The following is a 9,603-nucleotide window of genomic DNA, read 5'->3' as shown; positions in this document are numbered from 1 at the left end:
TGGGGAAGCAGAGTCCGCCCCTGCAACAGGGTCCCTCTTGCCCCCCCTCCAGGCGGGGAGAATGTGGGGGGTGTCCTCCTCCCCTCCTCCGCAGCCGTCGGGGCGGACCCGCCCCGGGGTAGCGGCGGGGCGGGGGCGGCCGCGGTTCTCCCCCCAGCGAGGGGAGGGGGCCGGGGAAGGGGGCGGCTTCCCCGTACCGCTTGCAAGGCGCTGCCTGGCTGCTAGAAGGCGTCCGAGACCCGACCCACCCGCGGCACAGCCGCCGCGGCAGACGCGGGAGCCAAACTTACGCACCGCGGAGCTACCGCGGAGCGAGAGTGGCCCCGGGCCGGCCGCACCCCCGGAGAGCCCATGGAGCCCGGGTGTCCAGGTAAGCGTGGGGCTGGGGCGGGGTGGGGTGAGTGGGAACCTTTTGATTTGGGTGCATCCATCTCTTGCCGGAGCAAATAGCAATGTCGCTCTCTGTCGCGATAGGTCGCAGGGTCGTGCTGGCCGTCGCGGGGAGGGCAGCGGAAGGCGCTGTTCGCTGCCTGGTGGGAGAGCGCCGATGGGAGAGAGGAGCCCTCCGCAAGTTTGGGCAGCCGCGGAGGGAAGGGGCGATGGTTCGGAGCCGCGCCGCTCATCCCTTCCGGACGCGCGGCTCCTCGTTCCCGTGTCTCTTACACATATGTATATTTGTATATATATATATAGTTTTTAATTTTCCTTACGAATCGTGAACTTTGGGCCAGGTGTGGAGATCGGAAGGGACGAGCGGGGCTGCCTGGCCCCAAGTCCAAAGCGGGGACCTCCCGGGCCCCTGGGGAGGAGAGCGCACGGAGATCTCGGCGCCCGCGCAGCGCTGCGCGTCCTGCCGGCACCGGGATGGCGTGGAGGTGTGTGGGTGTGTGCACAGTGCTGCGCCTCTGCCCCAGACAGGTCGGCTTCTTCCCCCTGGAACGACCCTCCTTGCCCGGGAATGGGCTGATTTTGCGGGAGAAGTGGGAAGAGCGGCCACCACCAGCCTGTGAGAGGCGTCTCCTCTTAATCAACGGCTCCGATGTTTAAAATCCGGAGGAAATAATAAATATTTTAAATTATTATTAATTAATATTTTTTTACTGGCGCCAACTCCAAAGCTTTGGGGGTCCGACAGCTGGAGCCGAAGCGGAGAGCCCTCGGGGAAACCCTTTTCCCCGCCCTCCAACCTCTTCCTCAGTGTGTTGCCTGCTTGTTGCACAGCTCCTGCCCGTCGGCTGGCCCGAAACAGGAGCTCATCCCGATCTATACAACCCTTTGGAGACATCCATATGGACCTGGCTTTAGGGAAGTGTGCGTATAGTAAAATCCTGTACTATACAAATCACTTTTTTTTAATGATAATCTTAAAATCGTGGCAAGGGGTAAGGGAACGAGAGGTGTGTGGTGGTAAGGGAAGAGGAAAGAAGTTGCTTTTGGGTGTAGAGAGAGGGAAGGTGGCAAGCCAGACCCCGAAGTGGGAAATGGGAACTATCAAAGAGTGCAGAAGCATAAAAGCCAAACACTCCCAATCCCCACAGGTTGTTTATTCCTCGTAAAATACAACTCTGCATAGCAGGAAGTTACTGCAAACATTTATCAATAATGAATGAATCTCCTGTAATAAAATACACTCATAATTAGCTACAGTCAAGTACGTACATTACGCCAAGGCTTTTGCAACTTTTTGTTGAAAATTCGACTTAGATAACTCCTCTTAAACAGCCTTTTAAGAAGGAAAAAATAAATAAATAAAAACCAGGAGTAAACCACTACCTAGCATCTCTCCTCATTTTCTGCCGTTTCTGAAACTCAAACCGTAACTACTCCTGAAATATAACGGAAAAGTCTTCGGTGAATTCAGAACAGTCATTAACATTCAGCTTTAAGTGAATGTTAACAGTAAATAAAGAAATCTCTTGATTGTAATAGTTGCAACAAAGCAATAATAAACCAGTGGGCGGTCATCAGTAATGATAAATGTATCATTATTACTGCGTGTTGGGGAGCAGGGTTTGGAAAGTACTTCAGACTTTTTAGTGGCAAGCTTGGTGGCAATTCGTTTCTTAGCCTGGGAAAAGGCGGGGGCGGGGAACGCCATATAATTTTATACACAATTTAGGTGAAAATAAATTTAAATCTGTATATTACATTTTTAATTTCAAGATAGTAATTAAAGCTGGTTCATTATATCTCCTCTGAAAGTCTCTGTGCTCATCTTAATTGCCTGTTTGTACAATCTGCTTTCTAAGACACCCAAGGTTACTGGGTTCTGAAAGACGCAAAATTGAATTATTTACTGACGTGATGACTCTTCGTCACGTTTCTCTCGGAAGTTTGGGATCGCTGCTCCCCATCACAGCCCAACTGGGGCCCTGCTTCGCCACCGTGGAAATTTGTTGCTCGTTTAAGTACTTCGGAGCACGCATGTTTCTGATGCAAGATGTTCAGAGCTCTTTAATTTATGCGTTTGAAGAAAAAAAAAAAATCAATAGCTGAGGTGGCTTTTTTTCGTTTGGGATCTTTTTTTTCCCCCTCTCCTAGTCCAGCATCCCCCCGGGGTGTTAATTCACGCACACCTAAACTTGCAGCTCTTTTCCTCCCTGCCACCTCAGGCAGAACAGAAATAACCACCCTCCTGTTTTTAAGAGCGGAATGGAGGGTTAGGGAGCACCCATCTCCTCCCGGGCTGCCAGTCCCTTCCCGTAGGATAAAATAAAATGATAAATCGCTTTTTTTTTTTTTTTTTTTTTTTTTTTTTTTTTTTGTGCTGTTTCTATTCGGGTTAGTGATGCTTGGGGGGGTTGGCGGGCAGCCTTCCCCCGGCGGGGGTATCCGCGTCTCCTGGCTAAGGTCTGTACCTCCGGCGAGGACCACCTCGGGTTTGGATCGCTCCGAGCATATTAAACTGAGAATTTAAGAGACCTCTATTAGACAAAAGGTGCCGTTCTCGGTTCCTTCCCTTCAGCCCGCGTGCTGGGTTTCAGCTACCAGTGGGGTAAAAAACTGTCTAAAAATGCCCCATCCCTGAACTCTCCCGGCGTCTTTCGAGAGCCAAGAGAAGATCCCGTTGAGTCGTTTACCCCGTACATTATTACGATTATAGAAGCATCTTTCCGAGCCGTCCTTTTGCCACTGAAAAACTCCACGTAGAGATCTCTGCCCTTTTGTTGTGTCTAGCTGGGTTATTCAAGAGCAGAGACAAAAGCCCGAAGTGATGTGATCTAAATGAGCTCCGGGGTTTTCCAGATGGGACCACCTCTATTCCAAGTGCCCTTTCTGCTTAATATAACAAAGTGCGATTTAAAAAAAAAAAAAAAAAAAAACACCAAAAAAACCCCCAACAACTACTTAGATAAGAGCCTCGCTCTACGCCAAGCAATACAAGCGAAATCGACACAAAAGTATTTTTAAACCCCCAAACTTTGCTGTCTAAATTTTGTTAGGAGAGGAGGTTTTATAACAATACCTTGTATGTCTGCTATTTACACGGCTGGAAGTTTCAATGGGATGTGGAAGGGTGGGAGGAGGGAATGGATTCGCGTTGGGGGTGGTTTTCTTTGTGGTTTTTTAAACGCACCAAGGTTATCTTCCTTCTCGTGGCCTCTCTGCTACAATATTTAAGCGCTCTGGAAGTAAATAAAGGCCATGAGGGTGTGTCGGGGTGGTTTAAACTTGGCCGCTTTTCCCCGCTGCTCCTTTCCACACGAAGAGATCCGCAGTGGGAGAATGAGCTGCTGTCGCCTCCCGCTCGGCCTCTCCGAGGCAGAATCGCGATAGAGAAAGGAAGAGGGAAAAGGAGTCTGGACTCCTGTTTAGCCGTTCCAGGCTCCTCTGAGAAGTTTGTCCACCTTTTTCACTCCTCTCCTAGGAGGTGACTCCCAGCCAAATGGCAACAGCAAAGAACGAAATGAACGGGAGAAACTGGAGTCGGCATCAGGACAGGAGCCCAGATCTGCACCTACCCGTGAGGGGGAGTGTGGACACCCCTCCTCTAGTGGGGACTCCCTTCCGCCCCTCGTCGTGGTCCGGGTGGGTTCCATCCGGCCCGCGGAGACACCGATGGGGTTGGCGGCGGCCGGAGCAGCCCCGCCGGGCCTCGCCCGCCTGCGGACACCTGCGGGATCCTCCCGGCCGCTGTATGGGCCAGCCTTTCTCTGCCAAACCACCCCCGCCATGCCCGTGCTGGGGTCGTGCTACTCCATGAGATTTCCCAAAAGGGTTAAGTAAGAAAAAGTAGAGAACGGTGTATTCTTGTCCCGCTTCTTCACGGTGCTGGTGCGGGTCAGTCTCTGCCCCAAATTCGGTGGCCCTTGCACACTCCTCCCTCCGCGAGAACTGAGACACCCCGACCCGTAGGTTTCAGTTTTCCCTTTAAAGGGAATGGAGGAAGCCACTCAGTTTTTACAACGGAATTCAGGAGGGTGGACAGCACCCAGCAGGTGAGGGGGGGAAAATAAAAAGGGAAAAAGCAGTTTAGTTTTACTTTTCGTTTCGTTCAGTCACTACAAAATGAAACGTAGTCGCGGGCTAGGCACGACCCTGTCCCGAACCTGAGTTTGCCGCCTCTCCCGGGCTGCGAGTCTGGTGAGTCAGCTCGCAAAAGGCGCTTTGCAAAACCCTCTCATCCCTTTTGCCTCCTGCATCCGCTTTTCGTCCTCTTCCAACGCCGGGCTCAGAGCCTGGGGCCAAGTTGCCCAGCCCCGGTTCTCCCGGGAATGGTCAGAGAAAAGCCGCCGGATGACCACGAGAGAGGGGAGCGGTCTGTCCGGTGGCCGCTACGGGGATGCAGGCACTGAGCATCCTCAGGATCAAGCGGCTTCTCCCTAAAACCCCCCCGTCCCTCCTGGTGCCGACCTGGGAGCGAAGACAGGAGGGGAGATTTTCTCCGAGGCGTGGTAATAGATCATACAATGTGTGACACGGGTTTAACCAATAAAACAATTTGAATCAATTAGCTGACGGAGGAGAGTTTCGAATTGTAAAATTCATGTCAGTCTGGCTAGGAAGCATTGATTAAAATGTCACCAATGTGAGGCTCATAGCCATTGCTCACACGGAAGCAGCAGGCTCCGTGCAGAAGAGGATCGGGAAAAAGCAGGAGGGAGGGGAAAGGGGGAAGTCTCCGTGTGACAGTTGCGACACGGGGGAGAGCAAGGTTTAATAAGAAGTGACAGCAGTAATAAGGAGAGGTGTGATATTACTATTATTATTATTATTATTATTACTACTACTACTATTATTACTATCAAAGTTAGCAAGAACCCGACCAATACCCGGACAGAGGAGAGAACGTGTGAGCTTTAAGAGTGGATGTCCCGGAAAACGTCGGTGCAGAGATTCTTCTCTGGATCTGTGAAGCCCGAGAAAAAACAAACAAACAACCAAATAGACTAACTAAAAAAAAAAAAAAAAAAAAAAATCACCAAGTTGTCATAGCTAAATGTGCAGAAATACTAAGTACTGGTCATGTGCGTGCAGAGAAAAAGAGAGATGCAAATACTTTTTGTAAAAAGAAAATAAATCGGATATTAAGAAACGCCAGTTGTCTCCCCGGCTTAGTTAGGAATGAGTTTTTAATTTTCCCGGGTTTTAGCCGGTTTTCCGCAGTTTTCCTCGCTGGAAGGCAGCGGCGTTGAGCGGTATTAGCCTTCTACCTTGGGGGAGGGGGTAGGGTCGCACAGGGGGTTGCCCCGTCCTCTCCCCACGTTGCGCGGAGAGGCAGTTGGGACCCACAACCTTTCGGAGGTGATTCGTATAAAAAAATCTACATTTTCAGTTCACTCTATTCACCTAAAAAAAAAAAAAAAGGCAGACACCGCTACCGTGCTGCAGTCTGTTTGCTGGGGTGTTTTTGTTTTCTTTTTTCCTTAACTGGGGGCATAAATCAACTGGGGAGAAGGGGGAGAAGTAAAAAAAAAACCAAGCAGAACATTTGCGCCGTGTTTGTCTTAGTGGGATCGAGAATCTGGGTCCGGGTGCTTCTGAAAGTGAATGACTCCGGTGTGTTTGGGAATGGCAGTGAGGACACAGAAGCTGTTCGTGCTCCTGAGGACATGGTTGTGGCGAGAAATCAAATTTTTTTCTCTTTCTCCTCCCCTACGCTGTAATTTCTCCAGATCCCTTAAAAAATACCGTTTCCGAAAAGACGGGGTACCTAACGAGAATATTCAGTTCCTCGGAAGCGATTTGTCTCAGACCCTGAAAGGGCGGAGGGAGGAGGGGAAGGTGAAAAAATAGGCAAAAAATGGCCAAAGCGCATTCCACCTTCCACCGTTCCGGCCTCTCGCCGGGACACCGCGCGCGGAGCGGGGCAGCGATCGGGGGGCGGGCGGCGGGAGGCCGGGCCCCGACGGGGCGCCCGCATCCCCTCCAGGTGCGGGGAGGGAGAGAGGCAGGAAGAGAGGGATGGGGGAGCCGCCCCCAGCCCCGCTCGCCACCCACCGTCTGGGAGGGGGACGTGCGGTGGGTCCGGCCCCGTCCGCCCCCCCGGGCCGCTGACGTCAGAGCGCCCACGGAGGCCGCCGCACCGGGGGCGGGGGGCTCTGTCCGGCCGCGCGGCTCCGCGGCGGCGGGCGCGGGGATGCGCTTCCCTCCCTCCCGGCGGCTGCTGGAGGAGGACGAGGAGGAGGAAGGTCCGGCGGCGGCACGGCCGGAGCGCGGCCGCGGAGGTAACGGGCGCCGGGCGGGGAGGATGCCCGGGCAGCCGCGGGGAGCACGGAAACTTTGCGGGTTTTTCGCTCCTCTTCCGCGCTTTCCCCATCCCGGGGCGTGAGGAGAGGGGACACTCCCGGGGCTGCCCGCGGAGGCTCCGCGTGGAGCGGCGGGGTTTCCAGGACGGGGAGACGGACACGCCGTCCCCGCTACGTGTTCGGGGTTCGAAGCGCCCGTGGTTCAGGGATTCTTCCAAACGGGGCCGGTTCGCTCGTGTACCGTCATCTCCACACCTGCGGGGGGATGCGCGCGTCGGAGAACCTGGATGCGCGGGGGCGGGCAGCTCCGGGGACACCCCCGGCGAGGACAGAGAAGGTTTGGGGGAGTCGGGGGTCGCTGAGCAAACGCCCCCTCGGGTAGCGCCTCCCCATGTCGGCAGACCGGAGGAGCGGGGGGGAGGACAGGGTGCGTGCGACAGGGACCCTCATCCCCGTGAGTGCTCGGCTGACGGCGTTGTTGTCTCTGTCCCCCTCCCCTCCCGCAGCTAGAGCAGAGCAGCCCCCCCGGCGCTGAGACGATGGCGACCAGCCCGCTGCCCGGCCCCACCGATATCTTGCTGCCGTCGCCGTCCAGCGCGTACCCGCCGGACCCCATGAGCCAGCCGAGGGCCGGCCACGCTGCCATGAAGCCCAACCAGGTGGGGCAGGTGATCCTCTACGGCATCCCGATCGTCTCCCTGGTCATCGACGGGCAGGAGCGGCTGTGTCTGGCACAGATCTCCAACACCCTCCTCAAAAACTTCAGCTACAACGAGATCCACAACCGGCGGGTGGCCCTGGGCATCACCTGCGTGCAGTGCACTCCGGTGCAGCTGGAGATCCTGCGGCGGGCCGGGGCCATGCCCATCTCCTCCCGCCGCTGCGGCATGATCACCAAGAGGGAGGCAGAACGGCTCTGCAAGTCCTTCTTGGGGGAGAACCGGCCCCCCAAATTGCCGGATAACTTCGCCTTCGACGTATCCCACGAGTGCGCCTGGGGATGCCGCGGGAGCTTCATCCCGGCCCGCTACAACAGCTCCCGGGCCAAGTGCATCAAGTGCAGCTACTGCAGCATGTACTTCTCGCCCAACAAGTTCATCTTCCACTCCCACCGCACCCCCGACGCCAAGTACACCCAGCCTGACGCCGCCAACTTCAACTCCTGGCGCCGCCACCTGAAGCTGACCGACAAGAGCCCCCAGGATGAGCTGGTCTTCGCCTGGGAGGATGTCAAGGCCATGTTCAACGGCGGCAGCCGCAAGCGCGCCCTGCCGCCCGCCCCGCCGGCCCCCGCCGCCGCCGCCCCCGCCGCCTGCCACCCGCTGGGCTCGGTGAAAGCGGCGGCGGTGGTGGGCGGCGGGCTGCTGAGCCCGCACCTCCTGGCCGCTCCGCCCGACCTGCACCAGAAGCGGCCGCGCTTTGAGGAGGACGAGGAGCTGCAGGAGGCCGTGGCGGCGGCGCACGGCGGCAAGAGCCCGCGGAGCTACCCCGTCATCCCGGTGCCCAGCAAGGGCTCCTTCGGCGGCATGCTCCAGAAGTTCCCCGGCTGCGGCGGGCTCTTTCCGCACCCCTACGGCTTCCCCGCCGCCGCCTTCGGGCTCTGCCACAAGAAGGAGGAGGGCGGCGGCGGCGATGCCCTCGGCGGGGCGGCCGCGCACAAGGCCGGCGGCGGGGCGGCGGCGGCGGGCGGCGGGCTCTCGGGGCTCTTCTGGCCGGGCAGGAAGGACGCCGCCTTCTACCCGCCCTTCTGCATGTTTTGGCCGCCGCGCACCCCGGGCGGGCTGCCGGTACCCACCTACCTGCAGCCGCCGCCGCAGCCCCCCGGCGCCCTGGGATGCTCGCTGGGGGGGGACGGGGCGGGCCTGCTGCGCCAGGCTTTCCTGGACCTGTCGGAGCCCGGCGGCGAGGCGGGGCCGGCAGGGCTGGGGACGGGGCCGGCGGGGCTGGGGACGGGGCCGGCGGGGCTGGGGACGCCGCCCGCCGCCGCCCCCCCGTCCGCGCCCGCCGCCGCCGCCGCCGCCCGTGACCCGCTGTTCGAGTCGCCCCCCGGTGGCAGCGCCGAGCCCGCCTCGCCCGCGGCTTCCGACGGGGGCAGCGGCGGCGGGGGCGGGCGGGTCCCCCCGCACCATCCGCACCTGCTGGAGGCGGCGGGCGGGCGCAAGGCGGGCGGTGGCTACCACCACTCCAGCGCCTTCCGCCCGGTGGGCGGCAAGGAGGACTCGGAGAGCCTGGCCAAGCTGCACGGCGGCGGCGGCCCCCCGCGCTCCGCCTCGCCCCTGCAGCTGCTGCTGCCGCCGCCGCCGCCGCCGCCCCCCGAGGATGCGGGATGCGAGAGGCACCCGCATCCTCCGCACGCCACGCACCGCCTCCTCTCCCCCGGAGGCACCAGCTGCAGCTTCGCCAGCGAAGAGAGCAGCGAGGAGGAGGAGGACGAGGAGGAGGAAGACGAGCCCGAGGTGGACGTCGAGGGGCACAAGCCCCCCGAGGAGGAGGAAGAGGATGAGGAGGAGGAGGGCGAGGAAGAGCCCCGCGGCGGAGACGCCTTGGCGGTCGGCGGCCGCTTCCCACCCGCCCGGGGGCTGCCGGAGAAGGGCGGCCGGGAGCGCCCCGCCGCCGGCCCCTTCCCCCGTCCGCCCGTCGAGGAGAAGCCGGGGGATGGTCAAGCCCCGCCGCAGCCGCCTGCCGGGGCCCCGCGGGAGGGCAGCGGCGGCAGCAGCCCGGCTCATCACCCGGCGCCCGAGGAGCAGCCCCTCTACAAGGATGTAAATGCCCCGGCAGGCCCCTTCCCATCTCTGTGGCTACTGACACCCCCACCCCGGGGCGGGAGGGGTCCCCTGACTGGGGACGTGGACGGCTGTAATCCCCCACCACCATGTCAGGCACTCTGTAGCCCCTGACTCCATGTCGGGCACTG

General features: G+C 58.8%; 1 protein-coding gene across 2 annotated transcripts in view; it reads left to right on the top strand.

The window, feature by feature from the left end:
- Positions 1–249: 249 nt before the first annotated feature.
- Positions 250–9,603, top strand: part of SKOR2 (SKI family transcriptional corepressor 2) — a 34,356-nt gene continuing 25,002 nt past the window's right edge. Inside the window, exons 1-2 of one of the 2 annotated variants that reach the window (XM_032097437.1) lie at positions 250–370; positions 7,196–9,451. In XM_032097437.1, the coding sequence (XP_031953328.1) occupies positions 7,229–9,451 (2,223 nt within the window). In that variant the 5' untranslated portion in view covers positions 250–370; positions 7,196–7,228. Of the gene's footprint in view, positions 371–6,589; positions 6,669–7,195; positions 9,452–9,603 lie in introns of those variants that run through there. The other variant, XM_032097438.1, reaches the window with a different exon arrangement.

Source organism: Corvus moneduloides, chromosome Z (genome assembly GCF_009650955.1).
Source record: "Corvus moneduloides isolate bCorMon1 chromosome Z, bCorMon1.pri, whole genome shotgun sequence".
Taxonomy (NCBI): Eukaryota; Metazoa; Chordata; class Aves; order Passeriformes; family Corvidae; genus Corvus; species Corvus moneduloides.
The sequence above is the reverse complement of the archived record's forward strand: the minus strand, read 5'-3'. Positions and strand labels throughout refer to the sequence as shown.